At 37.3% G+C, this 16,272-nt stretch overlaps 1 protein-coding gene across 2 annotated transcripts in view; it reads right to left on the bottom strand.

The window, feature by feature from the left end:
* LOC148944404 (uncharacterized) overlaps window positions 1-16,272 on the bottom strand; it is a 110,753-nt gene that overhangs the window by 41,666 nt on the left and 52,815 nt on the right. Inside the window, exon 3 of one of the 2 annotated variants that reach the window (XM_089099663.1) lies at window positions 2,971-3,225. In XM_089099663.1, the coding sequence (XP_088955789.1) occupies window positions 2,971-3,225 (255 nt within the window). Of the gene's footprint in view, window positions 1-2,862; window positions 3,226-16,272 lie in introns of both variants that reach the window. The other variant, XM_089099662.1, reaches the window with a different exon arrangement.

Consider the following 16,272-nt stretch of genomic DNA (forward strand, 5'->3'; position numbering starts at 1 on the left):
AGAGACGTTGAATTTGAAAAGGATATATGTAATGAGTTTCAGAGTTATTTTTCGAATGTCTTAATCTAGTTATGTCAGATGTACCTGATAGAGGCGATCCGACGTTCGAGTCCTTACTGAGGGACCCGATTGATGTATCTCTTCACCTTAGACTTGCAACACTTGATGAAATTAAAAAAAATATTTATGGCTTGCGTAGTAATTCATCTGGTAGCGATCATATTACTCTAAAAACACTTAAATGTATTTTTCCTGTTATAGCTGCAGTTTCATGTGGGTTAATTAATGAGTTTTTTCGTCAAGGAAAATTCCCAGACTGTTTTAAAGTTGCCCGTATAACCCCATTTCATAAGGGTGGTATTCAAAATGACACAGGAAACTATAGGCCAATATTTGTTTTACCCATCATTTCTCGTGTTTAGAGAAGTGTTTTAGCATTAGAATGATCACTTTTTTGGAAGATCATAGGTTACTGGCAGACACATAATTTGGGTTGTATAGAAAAAGGACAACGGAACAGGCGATGATTTATTTGACAACTATTATTTTTGAGGTATTAAAAAAAGGTTTTAAAATAGTTGCTATATTTTGTAGACTCATGAAAGCTTTGGACCCTCTGGATCATTAACTTCTACTTAGTAAGTGTAAGGTGTATGGTTTGAGGGGGAAATCCTTAATATTTTTTAAGAAGTTTTTTAAGTAATCGTTATCAGTATGTCCAACTAAATGATTCTTCTTCCGAAAAAAAGCGTAGTGAAGTAGGTGTTCCGCAAGGATCACTTCTCGGTCCTATATTATTCTTGATATTTATTAATGATTTACCAAATTGTCTGAATAATTTTTCCTATAGAATAAATGAAGTAACGGTAAACCCGACTAATGAAACAGTTTCACTCTTTGCTGATGACACAACAGCCATTAGCACAGCTAAGACAGAGGAGTTGCTGTAGGTGCCAATGAAGGAATCAGTTAATAAAAATACAGCATGGCTGAGGTTAAATAAACTAAGGATCAAAATGGCTAAGTCTAACTTTATTATTTTCTCACGATCACCAAACTTCTACCCATGGGTGAAGGAATTAGATATGTCCAATGACGTTATAAAACGAACTGCGTCTTTTAAATACCTTGGGATTGTAATAGATGAAACTCTATCTTTTAAGGAACATGTAACTTTAACTAGCAAAATTTTGGCAAGAAATCTCGGTATAATGAAGAAACTCCAACATTGTTTTCCTAAGTCTGTCCTTCGCCATCTTTATTTTTCTTTAATACACCCGTATATACTTTATTGTTAGAGTATTTGGCTCTCTGCTTTTTCTTCTATCCTAAAAGAAAGGTTTCGGTCCATAACAAGTAATTGGTACTCCGGCATTAGCTTTTTAATCTGCCAATTCGTTACCAGTGATCCCAGAGTCCTGGAACCCACTTCAGTGCAAAATATTTACGATTGGATGATAGTCTGTTAAAGGCTTCATAGCACTCTGATTCTCTTTTTTGTTTGCTCTTAGTATTTTCAAGAGCCTTAAGGCATACTTGGTTATCAGATATGATACAAATATTTCTGTCTATCTCTTTGATTGCTCCAGTATTTAGCTGCCTGTCCTATTATAAACAATTCAGCCTAGCAGACCGTTACAAATTCCCCTAAGTGAAAGCTTGTAATTTCTTCATTCAAATCAGGGGCATTATGGTAAATCACCACTCTTTCCCAGAATTTCCATGGGATTGCGATTCATCTATAAAGTAGATTATTGCATTATTGGTGGAGAGTGGGATTCCCTGCTCTATTTCACTCCTTGCCTTTAGGACAGTCTGAAATTGCCTTACTGGTTTTACATCTGGGATAATATTATCCTTGGGCATCTGCAGCTCCCTGCACTTAAGCAGTAGTGAGTTGCATGGGTCCAAAAGGCTTTTCATTTTCCCATTCCGCAACTGCTGTCTCTGAGTCCATTGGCCAGCAATCTCTAGTCTGACAGCAATTTTTATTGCTTCTTCCTTTAGAAAATTCTCTATATGTTGAATTACTAAACATAGTTCCATGGATAGCGGTGCAATTCCATGAAATTCTGGTGTGATATTTAATGGGACAAGCCTTTATGCCCCTATCAAAGGGATCATGCGCCTGAATTTCAGTCAAATTGACCAGGCTACTTACATTGTGCGACAACGTTTATCGAATTACTGCCTAAAATAGATAAGAAGAGGTTTATTAGCCAAACTGATTAAATCCTTAATTAAAACCTTGTTGAAAAGTAAAGCAGCTACATTGCTAGTTTTTGCTACGCTGTAACCGTCATTTAGTAGGGGATACTATTCAGGGTTTTTGTCTGTTCGTATATGTTTGAATATAGATATTGTATTTAAGAAAATTTTAATATGAAGTTGAAAAAAAAAAAAAATGCCAAGTGAAAACTTTTGCGCCTTTAACCTAATTGGATGAACTTCGTACTAACTTCTTGGCCTTATATGTCACATTTTACCAAGAATTACATGGTTACTACCACTTTATAGATATGCAAAGTCAATCAGCTGATTTGGTGCTAAGGTCTTCAAAACTGAGGAGTAAAGTTGACTAGTTTTGCCAACGAACGATTCATAGACTATCTGCACCTCAGCTTAAGCAATCCAGACTCTCTTAATCCCTGATTCCACCCGAGCACTAATCCATTTTAGTTAACTAGCATTTGGAGTAACTTTAAAGTAAAATTCAAGAACAACTTGCACAAAAGTGTTAAAGTTAGTGACACCATTAACATGAATTAGCATATTTTTTTCTAAATAAGAAAACATCCAATGCTCAGGTTTGGTTAGTATTTTTGAAGGACAAACACGTATCAAGAACTGCTTGGGTCTTACCAACAAAGCTTTGATATCTTTCAAGTTGATTTTCCTTTCTTCTCCATTACTTATCGTAACAGTCATTGAACTATCGCCTAACATATGTTCAATCTTTGAGGGTCCTACCTCACTCTGTACTGCTTCGACATTACTTTTGCCATTTGAAGAACCAGATCTCCCATAACTTTTCTGCACACTGATACAGTCCCTTGGATTGGATTTTGTCCTCTCACAATTGTTAAGGGGACGATATGGTTTTGCAAAATTATTAGATTGACTCGAGGCAGATCCATTGTCGTTTCCACCGGCAAAATGTTTAATAAATTCTCTTTCTTGATCAATCCCATCGCTATTTTTCATAGACACAGGGGATACATTGTCCTGAAATATAGAAAACAAATTCAGAAAAAAAATGATTCATGGTAATCCTGTAACAAAATCTAGGTCTAACAAAAATATTTGTATCCCTTGAGATAAAGGCTAAATTTTTTTTAGCCACATTCTTTTAATATCACAGGGCGGGCTCCTTTTAGCCGATCTCAAGAGGAATTACCGCTCCTCAGTACAGATATGATCAAATTCAAAAAATAAAATAGTAAAAGCTAAACATATAGACGGCATCTTAAAATTCTGGGGAAAAGACAGCATGATATGTCCATTTGGTGAATATGTCCTATGTGGTGAAGGCCATGTTGCATTCAGTCTAAAGTGCCGCGTAATCCGCAGTGCCATAGCTAAGCGTGCCTCGAATAAGAAATGACTGGAACAGTAACGTTTTCTGTGTGTTCTTTTAACATAAATGGCACCAAAGACAAAGATTATTCAATAAATCAGAAAATGATCGATTTTGACATCGTGTTGCTACAGGAACATGTTTTGCCAGTTGTAATTGTCAGCTCACTAAACAGAAGTGATTAACATCTAGTTTATACAACTAGTGCCAGACGGACGAGGGCAGACCTTCCGGAGGGCTTGCATGTATTGTGAGTAATAGACCTTCGTGCTTCTCTCCCCAGTGCATACACTCTTGCGATAATTTCATTGCCCTTCAAATTGCAGATCTAGTGATTATCAATACTTACCTACCTCATGATAAAAAAAACAGTTTTGTCATTTAATAAATTCACAAAAATTGTGTCTTCTCTGAAGAATTTCCTTCGGAATATTGAAAGACATAGCTTTAAGTGGATCATAGTGGGAGACCTGAATTGTAACATAAATAGAGAGTCAACTCGGTCTGATCTTGTGGTTCAGTCTTTGCCAGATGGATATCAGATAGTAGCCAAAAGTGCAGATTTTTCGTATATTAATAATAGTGGATATGTGTTTGATATAGACCACTGTGTTTGCTCGGCTGGTGTGATATGCTCGAGTGTCGAGGTTCATGATGAAGAAAGAGATTATGATCACCTCCCCCTCTCTTTTACCGTCTCTGTTTCGCATTCTTCTGGCCTGAATCAGTGTGAATCCTCTGCTCGGGGCACGAAATGGTATGATAAGCGTGAATGGAATAAAGCTAACTGGACATTATATATCTGTACTTTGGCAACTCTGCTCTCATCTGTGACAGTTCCTTACCATTTACTTTGTACCAGTGTCCTCTCGCCTAATGCTCGATCACAACTTAATTCTTACTATTCTCAGATTGTTGCCTGCCTTAAACAAGCCGAGGCCATAGCTGTCCCTGTTTCACGTATTCGTTCGAAAACTAGAAGTTCTTTATGGAAAGAGGACCCTCAGTTAAAAATTGTGAAAAATCGGGCAAAAATGTGGCTTCGGATATGCAATGCGTGTGGCCACCCCACTTCGGGTCATGTATTTAATATTAAAAAAAAAAAACCAAATCTGAATTCAAATCTTACTTGCGAAGCGTCCGATATAAGGGGAAGGAATTTCCGAAAAGTCCTCGGCAATGGAGTGAAGTGGTGAATTCTAGTAAGCTAAACCCGACTGTTTCGTCCAGTTTAATTCCCGGTGATTCATGGGTTAGTCATTACTCGACAATTTTCGGTACAGTAAATTATGCAGTCCATTCCAGGTTTTCTAGACTGCTTGACTCAGTTATTCTGCGTAGGCTACGCCAGAAAGATATTATCCCTATTAGTGCTGAGTCTGTTGTGAAAAGTATTAAAAGACTAAAATCTAAGTCTGTTGATTTGGATGGAATTTGTGTTGAACATTTAAAAGTTGATTCTCCTGAGTTAATTAGCCATCTGCAACTACTTTTTCAGATGTGTCTTAGTAGATCACTAGTGCCTAACTCTTTCCTGTGTGGTACTGTTACCTCTGTTCTGAAGCGAGGGAAGGATCTGGTTAATTGTGGATCCTACCGCCCTATCACTTTACCGTGTAATTTAAGCCAACTATTTGAATATGTACTGCTCCCATTTATTCAAGATAAGGTGGATTATGACGCAAATCAGTTCGGTTTTTAGTCTCGTATAGGATGCCAGCATGCCCACCGTATACTTGCAAAGGTGTTACAAGAAGCACAACGTTTAAAAACAGAAGTTCACTTTTGTGCGTTAGACCTATCTAAAGCTTTCAATACTGTTTGTCACTCTCAGGCATGGTTTTCTCTGGCACGTTTGGCGTGTGATTAGTTCAATTATTTGTGTACTTTAGTTTTGGTACCAGAATTCATTTATTCAGTTGAGGCAGGGTTCCCCGGCCTTTGGAAAAATCCCAGTTAGATCTGGGGTCCGTCAGGGTAGTGTGCTTTCACCTCATATTTTTAAAGCTTGTTTATTGAGTGTTCTTAATATGATACCGCTTTCTTACTCTTCGGGGTTGTCAAACGTCTCCTATATTGCATATGCGGATGATCTTCTGCTTGTTAGCAGGTCAAAGTTTACATTAATGAAGTCTGTGCTACTTGTATCGCGGCTGTATGGGGAAATCGGATTAAGCCTCAACACTGATAAATGCGAATATTTAGTGTTTTATTCAAAATCTTCAGCAGCGCCGCTTGATTGCGGCGTATTTTCTGTAAAAAGTGTTGAATCTGTCCGCGAGCTTGGGACCAGTGTTTAAAACGCGCTTAATGGAGGTCTGGTATAAAAAGGTAGTTATAACCGTGAGATACAGAAACTGGTTTACAAACACATATTCACACAAAGGGGAAGGTTAAAAAAAAAATACTCGCATCCAGTGTACTCGAAAGTTTATGACAACTCAGTTTGTTAACAGCTGGCAATTACATCCTGTTTCAGCCAGGGGATATTAGCGATATTAGAATTATGTATTTTAGATATTGCAAGTTTTTATTGTATCTACCTCGCAGATACAGTAATAGAAAGATGATGCGGATTTTTGGCGCTCCGGATATTGTAAATTGTTTTGTCAGACAAAGTAGCCGTCTTCAAGAGATTTATGCTACTTTGGGTGTTAACCACCCACTTATCCGGGTAGCCACAGCGCATTGAGTGTAATATTTATTTATTGTGTTGTTGTTAAATGTATCTTTGTGTTTTTTTTTGTTTGTTTATTTATTATTTTTTTCGCTTTTCTTGTGTTACTCCACTTCATTTTCTGTATAGTGGGTCAAAAATAAATTATTATTATTATTATTATTTCACTTACTAAGATCAATTCAAAGGATGGGTCTTTTGATCTAGAAAAAACAACAACAAACGAACAAGAAAAGGAAAAATAAACACCATATAACAGAATTTTGCTTACAAAAACAGGCGTAGCTCGTATGCTTTCTTTATATTTAAATTGTCTTTCTAATTTCAAATATTTTATTCCTAATTTAAAATATATGAGTATTAGGAAGCTCAAATTAATAGTGCATAAATAAAAAAAATCTAAACATGTAAAAGTAAAAGTTAAACAGATTAAACAAATAAAAGAGTGAGTGGGGAGAGAACTTATTGAAAAATTGCAGAAGAAACGTTTTTGGTATCATTCGACACATAAAAAGGAATAAAGACGAATACTGTGTCAAACATCGAGATTGATATCGCTTTCCCCCACAACGCGGTTTATTTTGAAGAAAACTTTTTTTGTCCCTTTTTCACTATCTTTTCAGAGTCTGTGCATAAGCTCTGACTTGGTGAAGAGCGAAATGTTTCATGTGTTATAAATTTTTTCACTGAGCACTTCAAATGGAAGGGGTGGTCGAATGGACTTTACATTGATTGGAAATAGGGAGTCATTTGATTGGAAATGGAAAGTTTGCCGTCCTTCTAAAGGAAGAAGTAATTGAATGGAAATCAGCCCTCCTCTCCTGTACCCTTTGTTCACCCTAGGCAACCCCGTAACCCACCCATAGAATCGAATAAAATTTTTCAGATAGCCATTTCGCAAAGAACAGTCAAAAGATCCAACAACTATGCTCTGGGGATGACATGACCCACAGAGACCTAAGAACAGGGGATGTAATTTATAAAAAATACCATTTTTTCATGAGTAGATTTTATAGAAGAAAAAGACAGGCATGTAAGATCTTGGTTGTCCGATTAGAATGATACTTTCAGAGATCATGGGTCAAGGCGACCTGTGTTTCGATTGATTTGGAACTTACATCTGAAACTTCATGGGCCAAGAGGATCCCAATACAAACAAAAAAAAAAAAAAAAAATGTTAGTCAGAAAATGGGAGAAAAAAGGACCAAAAGCTTTTTCCAAACTTCTTGAAATCCAAAGACCCTTCGTTTATGGGCCAAGGGGACGCTAGTGAAAAAAATATGTTGAGGAACGAGTTCCCAAAAATAAAGCCCAGAAAGGATCAAACAACATTTTTTTTCCGAATAACGAAACTTACACCAGTAAGTTCAACAGAAATCTTAAATCTTTATGATGAAAATACCCCTTCTCAACCACCACAAACTTTATAGGAGAACCATAATTTTTTTTGTACAACTCAACGGCTGATCCAACATTTTGATTGAATATTAAAAGTCATGATGTTCCAACTTGCAATCCAACCTTTTAGTTTGTGAGAAAAAATGCTGAAAAACAAACTTTAAAAATATTCCTACATCTAACACATAATATAATTACGAAAATAAAAAAGAAATCAAACAGCGAATCATTTCCAAAATGTAAAAAAAAAAGAAAAAAAAGTTTCAAAGACAATATAAGAGCGACATTAAAACCTAAACGAGCAAAAACTACGTCATGTCAAACCTAAGCAAGTTCAATTAACAAATTAATTTAAATCAAACTTAAAACGAACTGAAATTACCTTAAATATAATTACCAGGTAAATATATATCTTGAAATTTATTGCAAGGTCAATGTGTCCTCTTAGCTATCTTCAGAATTGAGAATTCAGGTGATTCGACTCTTTATGTTTCAGGCTTAAAGCCCCAAGCTGAAAACAGTAATGGACACACTTAAACCATCAGCTGCCAAAAGGACCGAGAACATAATCCATAGCAAAATCTCCTTAGCGGATACCGTGGCCATTTGCGTGATTTACGGTCGAGCCGACAGATGAAAGCCTACATGGGAAGGACAGCCTCATTTCCCCTCAAGAGCATGATATGTGCACGTCTCGTAGCTTGTAAATCATTCCCTGAGAGGCATGAAGCTGATCGCACAAATGAAGCATGCTATCACTGATAACGCTGCGAATAGGCTATCCGTGAATTCCAATTTAAGTTGCCTGGAGACACAGAGGCGGAAGATGAAGACAAAAGAGACGAAGAACCTTTTACCTAGGAAGAAGTTTTAGAAATAGATAAACAAGGAAGATGAACAAGGCTTAGTTATTTTGCCCATACGCTGTGCCTCGTCATATGGGACGTATTCAAAGAAGGTGACGGCATTTTTTCAGTCCTAGCCAAGGTCATCAGTATCGTCAGATTTGTTAGAAGCAGTCAGATAGATTCCATTCTTCTCAATGAGCATTATTATATTCTAGCTACTTACAATCAAACACGCTGGAACTCACACCTAATGACCGTCTGTCCCATTCGAAGTTTCTCTCATGCTATTCTTCAAAAAGCTCGTCAAATGATGGATATAGCAAGGTCCAAACGACTCCCGTTACAAGAGCTAGTGTCATTGCATGAGGACATTGAAGATCTGACAATTAGAGTAAAATCTGAAGCAGGTTTTACATCGTCTATGTCTATCCCATCAATCATGGATCTGAGGAGCTATCCACAGAAAAGGTTTGTTGAAAAGCTAGCCAACTCATTCAAAATAGCCACGAACAGCAGAATGTTAAGTTAAACTAGCAACACGAACTTTATCCTTTTAACAATATTTGATCCTCATTTCTCGATCAGATGCTGCAGTGGAGGTGATGCAGAGAAAACCACTCTCTTTTACAAGCTGCTTTCGAATCTGTGAGGGCTAAACCGGAGATAGGAATGATAGGGCTCCTGGAAAGAATTTTGTGCCACCGCCACCAAAGCATCTTCGCTGTTTGTGCGTCAATAGATCAAAACGTATATTAGCTGATGATAAAGTCTGAAAATATCTAAGCGAAGAGCTATCGGACGAGGACATAAACCCGTTGGCCTACTGGGGAAAAAACAGAGACAAATATCCATTTTGACATCTTTAGGAAGAAAGCTGAAAACAAGAGAATCAAAAACAAAAGGGGTATAAGTAACAGTCTTTATGGTACACTTTTATATATTGCAGTCAGAACAGAAGAGAAACTTCCAACTGATGCATACTGTAGCCTTCCATGCAGGTAAGGCTTGAACTAACAGTGAGGTACTCCATGTACACCAAAAGAGGAAAGCTTTTTACGACGAACTACGTGATCAACCATCTCAAACACTTCAGAAAAATCTAAGAAGATACCTAGGACACACAGAGCTTTGTCAAGAATAATCCGCACCATCTCAGAGGCATCTAAGAGAGCTTGCGAGGTTGAGACAGAAGGCCAAAGCCATACTGATGGTGCAAGAAAAGGGGGAAAGTACCGAAAACACACCTGGCACAAACCACAAATAGTCTTCTGAAAACAATCTTATCGAGTATTATTGACACAATAGAAAGAAAGGAAATCAGTCTATAATTCAAAACCTGTGAAGTATCTCCTTTTTTATGTAATGGAATGACTTTGGCTACTTTCCAAATTGCATGAAAAATACCTTATGTAAGAGATAGTTCATCAGATGCACTGCGGGCTCTGGAAACAAAAGAAAAACTTTTCTGAGGATGGTTGCATTTAAATCAGATGTATCTGCAGGCCGACTATCAACACAGATGAGACACGTACATTAGTTACTTAATTTAGATCATAAGGAGAACGAAATAAGCACTGATTTGTCAGGGAAATGCCTTTTGCCACTTAGTCAGGTGAGGCAGATGCAGAAGGCATGGTTGAGAAATACTCATTAGAATTTTTTGCTGCACACTCCCTTTCTATACGACAGTCGTCGGAGTTATAATTATCTAGTGAAGAGAACATTAATAAAATTCCATAGTTTACGTAATTTTCCTCTATAATCCTGGATTTTTCTGTGCAAAATACTGCTCCTTTGTAGACCTTAAAGAATTGGTCAAAAATTTTTTATTTCTTATATCTAACCAAATCATTAGTATCCCGACTCTGACAGGCCAACCTGAATAGATGCGACTTCCGATGGGTATATTTTTATAAGACTTGGAATCATCCAATGTCATTCTGGGGCAAGGTCCTTCCTCCTTTTCTGCGACGGAAAATGCCACCCTGTTAGTGATTGTCGGCGACAAGCAAAACTCAGAGGCTGATTCGTTTATATACTCACTGCTAAGTAGGCTACTGACGACATATCTTCAAGTCAAACAACATGCTCGGAATGCTTCATCGCTGAAAGCTCGGAGCGTGGTATCCCTTTGTTCATCCTTGGATGACCTTACTACTACTACTACTAACAACTCATCGCAGCAAAAAGCCGCCTGAGGCCAAAAAAGACGCACGGTCCTCCTCCATCCCAATCTATTGAAAGCCTTCCTTTTTACACCTTCTCAGGAAGTTCCCATTTTCTTTAAATATTTCTTTATGGCATCCTCCCACCCAAGACGAGGACGACCTGCTTTCCGTTTAGCCTCAGACGGTTGGCCGAAAAGGACAATCTTCGGCAATCTGTCATCCTTCATCCGCACAATGTGCCCTAGCCACTACGGCCTTTCTTTCATTATACCCCTAGAAAGCGGTATTGAACCCCATTTTTCGTACAGCCTACTGTTTGAAATATGGTCAGTCAGCCGGGTACCCAGAACAATCCGTAAGAAATTTATTTGGAAAACATCTAGTGAATCTTCATCTGCTTTTCGGAGCGCCCATGCTTTAGAGCCACATTTGACCACTGTGATCATTGTAGCTAATAATGTTCTAATCTTGGTTTGCAGACTTATCTTCCTATTCTTCCAAACTTTTTTTTTAGTGTGAAACAAACACCCTGGGCCTTGGCTATTCTACTTTTAATATATTCACTGCTCCCACCATCTTTACAAATAATACTACTAAGGTAAGTGAAGCTGCCCACCTGATCAATCTTTTCATTACCCAGCGTCACCTTTTCATCTTCACTTACTCCTAGCCTTAGTGAGTTAGTCTTCTTAACATTAATTTTCAGACCTATTCTAGCACCCTGAATTCGCAAAACCTCTAGAAGTTCATTCATTTTGCACACACTTTCATCTAGGATACTTAAATCATCAGCATAATCTAAGTCCAGGAGACTTTATCCTCCCCATTTGATGACAGTATCCCATTGCCTTTCCTGTGCTCCTTAAGAAAAAGTACATCAAAATAATCCATATAAAGGGGGATAGAACACAACCCTGCTTAACTCCAGATTTAATACAAAACCAACTGCTAACCTCATTTCCTACCTTAAACGCAGCAGTATTATTCTCGTACATAGCACTAATTACTTTAATGTATTTGTCTAGTATACCATACAAGGATAAAACCTTTGCTTAAGCTCTTCTATCAACAGAATCGAACGCTCTTATCACACTCACTCTTATCGCCTTTCTTATAAAGTAGCTTAATTAAAGTTTTCCTAAAATCTCTAGGTACTTCCCCTTTTTCCAAGAGTCATATTCAGAGTGTTCAGTAACTTATTTTTAACCTTAGAGCCACTATATTTAAGGAGATCAATTACCACCTTATCAGGACCTGGAACCTTATCATTTTTTAATCCTTTTAGTATTGTTGCTAGTTCTTCCTCACAAAACAAGTCTTCTTCACATACAAGGTATCACAAACTTTTTCATTTTCCTCTATATCTTTTCTTGTAACTCTGTCTCGGTTTAGCAAATTCTCAAAATGCTTTGAAAAATTCTCTCTTTAACTCTTTCCTTATCACTAATTGTGGATCCGTTCCTATCTTTAACTGGGACAAGTCCGGATTGACTACTACCTAACATGGTAGTAGAATATTTTACTATTATACCGTCTAGCTGCATCTTCCAGATCCTCGGCAATTTTATCCATGGCCTCTACTTCACACCTCCATAGTTAATATTTTAATGCTTTCTCCACTTTCTTTACATTCCTTTTATTTTCATATGATGTATCACTCAGATAATTCTTGTACAAGTCCCTTCTCCTTTCTATTAAACATAAAGCTTTTTCACTAATATTCTCAGTTGCAGTCCTAGCTTTCTTCCCTAAGACACCTTCAGCAGCTTCATATATTATTTTTCTAAAATTATTTCAACCCTCTTCCACATTGTCAAATTTTAAACTCCCAAGTTTAGTATTCAACTGTTCCTGGAAAGTTTCTCTCAAATTTTCATCCTGGAGTCTACCAACATCATAATTTCCCGAGAGGTAGTTACTCTTCAGAAATTTCAGCTTTAAATCAACCCTTGACACTACTAGATGGTGATCTTTACTTTTAAAATCAATAACATCACTCCTATATACCCTAGTATCTTGTATTGATCCTGAAGGTCTTCGGTTTATTATAACATAATCAATGAGGTTTGCTATCTTACCGTCTTGTGAATACCATGTTAACTTATGAGCCATTTTATGACCAAACACCGTATTGGTTATAACTAGATTGTTATACCTAAAAAATTGCAAAAGTCTGTATCCATTATTGTTTCCTTTTCCTATATCAAATTTACCTAGGCTAGAATACCATCTATCCCTGTTTCTACCAACCTGAGCGTTAAAATCTCCTAGTAAAACATCATATTTCTACCTGGGACACTTTCTATTTGTTCCTGTAGCTGTAAGTAAAATTCATCTGAGTCACTAGTATCTCCGTCAGTCGGTTCTAAAGGGGCATGTACTACTATGACTGATACCCTGCACTTTTAGTCATAGAATGAGCAACTAGCATTCTATTATTAATACTTTACCAGCCTAAACAGGACTTAGCAGCTTCCTTATTCATCATGAACCCTACTCCCTGTCTATGTATGCCATCCTTCCTACCTGAGTAAACAAATTCTATATCAACTAATTTCATGCTTCCTACCCCTGAGATATGAGTTTCTGAAACCCCTTATAAGTCCAGTTCGAATCGTCTGAATTCGTCAGTCAAAACGTCGATATGATAGCCATTTTTTAACGTCGTAACATTCCAAGTTCCAATTTTCATGTTCTTTAAATCATAGAAATTATTTTGGCCTCAGGAAAAGCAATTATCCCAGAAACCAGTGCATGACGGGGATCACATATCTTCTGAAGTCTACACTGAAGTGCTTAGAACCAGACAGCAAGAAGTCCCTGGGACCTCCAGTATGATTGGAGGCTTTATGCAATCCAGGGCGCAGCTTGGCCACAACATGGTTTTCAGTACTTGGCGATGCTCTTCTATCAGCAAGAGTCGAAATCCTGCACAGACAATCTCAAGCCTATTACCTCCGACTTATTATATATTCATGTCTACAAATATCATGCTACTACGGAGAGGCAACCCATAGTAGATAAATTATATAGGAAGAGGTTTTTCAGCCCGAAAACGTCCGTCAAAACAGACCAAGCCCAGAAGAATTGTCCATTAATCAGAATCCCGTGCGAATACTGTATCGTTTTTTTACTAGGCTATAATTCCCTCGAGGGGCGCCACTACTCAAGTTGGAATAGAGTTGACCGCAAGATCCTCAGTCTTGCAGATACCCCGAAAGGGTCGAGGCAGCCCTTTGCAGAGGCCGTTGTCTAAACATCTGTATCTTACGCCCTGCCGCAGTTGTCCTCCTATTGAGGATCCTCCCGCGATGGTGTTCTGCATCACCATGCGATTAAACCCATTACTGGGAGAAGGTTTGTAACTCATGGGACGAGTGGATACACCGGTGGGCCCTATTGGGTGTATATTTTAGGGGCCTTCTTCTTCCTCCGCCTGTACTTATGGTCCCGGGCGAGGGTGCCCCAGTTTCTGCTATGGACCCCCAGGGACAAGCTCCCCCCTTGGTCCGTGACTCCTATGGAGGTACCCTAGATATCTGTAGGGCGTTCCCCTATTGCCACCTGGGGACACGCTGAGTGGCCTGGGGGAGGCTCCTTAAAGCTGCCAAATGGTAAATACACTCTGCATCCTAGATAAATGGTATGTATAACCTATAACTTATAATCTATAACCAACTTATAACCTAAATCATGTTCTAACCTATACTCTTTATCATGCATAACCTATAACTTATAGACTATAACCTATAACCAACTTATAACCTACATCATGTTCTAACCTATACAATTTATCATGTATAACCTATAACTTATAATCTAAAATCTATAACCAACTTATAAATTACATCATGTTCTAACCTATACACTTTATCATGTATAGTATAACTTATAATATATAACCTATAACCAACTTATAACCTAAATCATGTTCTAACTCCTTTTGTTTTACATTATTTCCTTCAGAAGAATTCTAAATCTACAGTGTTACCTCAGTTTAGCATTCCTAATCTCCAGCAATGTGTTAATTGTTATCAAAATATATTTTTCTAGATATCTAGTATCAAGGACACCTAAAATGAAAACTAATTCATTAAATTGGTCAAGTGGAAACTTTCTGGTCAAGTGATAGCATTAAAAAATAAGATGCATACCAAGCGAGTCTTTATATAACATAAAAAACTTAAAGTAAAATGATAACGTTTCAGACAGTTGGCCATACTCTTGAGCATGTTTTTTCAGCGTCCTGGAAAATCTAGAAAACAGCACTTCCTGGATAATGTTTGATTCTGCTAGGAACATAAAAACCCTGCCAATACCCATACTTCAGCCAACCATAGGAAGGAGGCCGGATTCCAAACCCGTAAAGAAACTTTCATCAACCATTATCACTAGATTGACTTCGGCAGCCTTATAGTCTGCTTAACAAATTTTTCTCGCTGCATTCAAATTCTGTGTAAGCTTCACAGATTTTTCTCTTGCAAGCAGCAAGCTCAAACTGATCTGCTAAAACCTTATTCAGATCTCTACAATTAATAGTTTTATATTAATCAGGTTAGGTCATATAAAACTCACAAGTTGTGAATTCAAGCCGTAAAACATATTCTCTGATTCCTGAATTGTTTTCAAATTTCATAAAATCAGTCATTACCATAAAAGAATAACATTTAAAAAAATAGGTCTGGAGAAATCCTTATAAACATTTGAAAGCCAAGTTCATATTGACAAATGACAAAGAGTTAGATCATCACTTGGAGTTTAGTCACCCCGTTGCGAAAATAATGAAATATCACTTTAGATCCAAACTGTTAAACTGCTTGAACTATGCCTTGCAACAGACATTTTCTGTTCAAAAGATTGCCCAGTCTCATAACTGGATTTAGTTCCAAATAGATTCTGTCAAAAAAACACTGTAGATAAATTTGAGGAGAATTAAATTTGCTAGTATCTTTAAAAACATGAATAGCTTTCTTCGTAGTCTCAAACATTTATTGGACGTAATTTCTTTTTGATTGACCACTGTTGCCACAGGTCAATTTCTCGGCGGTTTTTTTTTCTCGGGAGCGATTTCTTCTTATTTGATGGCTTTTATTGCTGGTTTATTCTCTCATTTTCTTTGGCCAATATTTCTGCTAGTTTCTTTTCTTGTTTCTGTCGCCTTTTCAGTGTATTTTTTGAAGGGGTTTCATTCTTGGAAAATTTTGAAATGAGGCTTTGAATTTTTTCTACTTTCTATTGCATTTTTGAATCAACCAGATTGCCATTATCACCTATAATATGTCGCTCCACTCCTACATGCCCCTTTGAAGCCGGAGCAGCACCAGTTTTAGCCTCACTAACTAGTTTGTGCTTAATCTCATTACCAGGATTACTTGAAGACAATTCCGTTTTGGATTCTCTATACTTCTTTACTGACCACCAGACTGCTATTCCAACAAATGAGACAGGAATTCCAATGACAAGACACTTAATAAGTGACATTTTATGCATAAGAGTTGTATTTTGTTAACAATTGTTTTTGTCTAGACAATCACTTTACATAGTAAAAATGACATCACAATTGTCACACTGTTATGACGTCAATAACCAAATGACGTTGTACTA

This window comes from Artemia sp. Qi Xiang Cuo, chromosome 14 (assembly GCF_049724085.1).
Source record: "Artemia sp. Qi Xiang Cuo chromosome 14, ASM4972408v1, whole genome shotgun sequence".
In the NCBI taxonomy this organism is placed as follows: Eukaryota; Metazoa; Arthropoda; class Branchiopoda; order Anostraca; family Artemiidae; genus Artemia; species Artemia sp. Qi Xiang Cuo.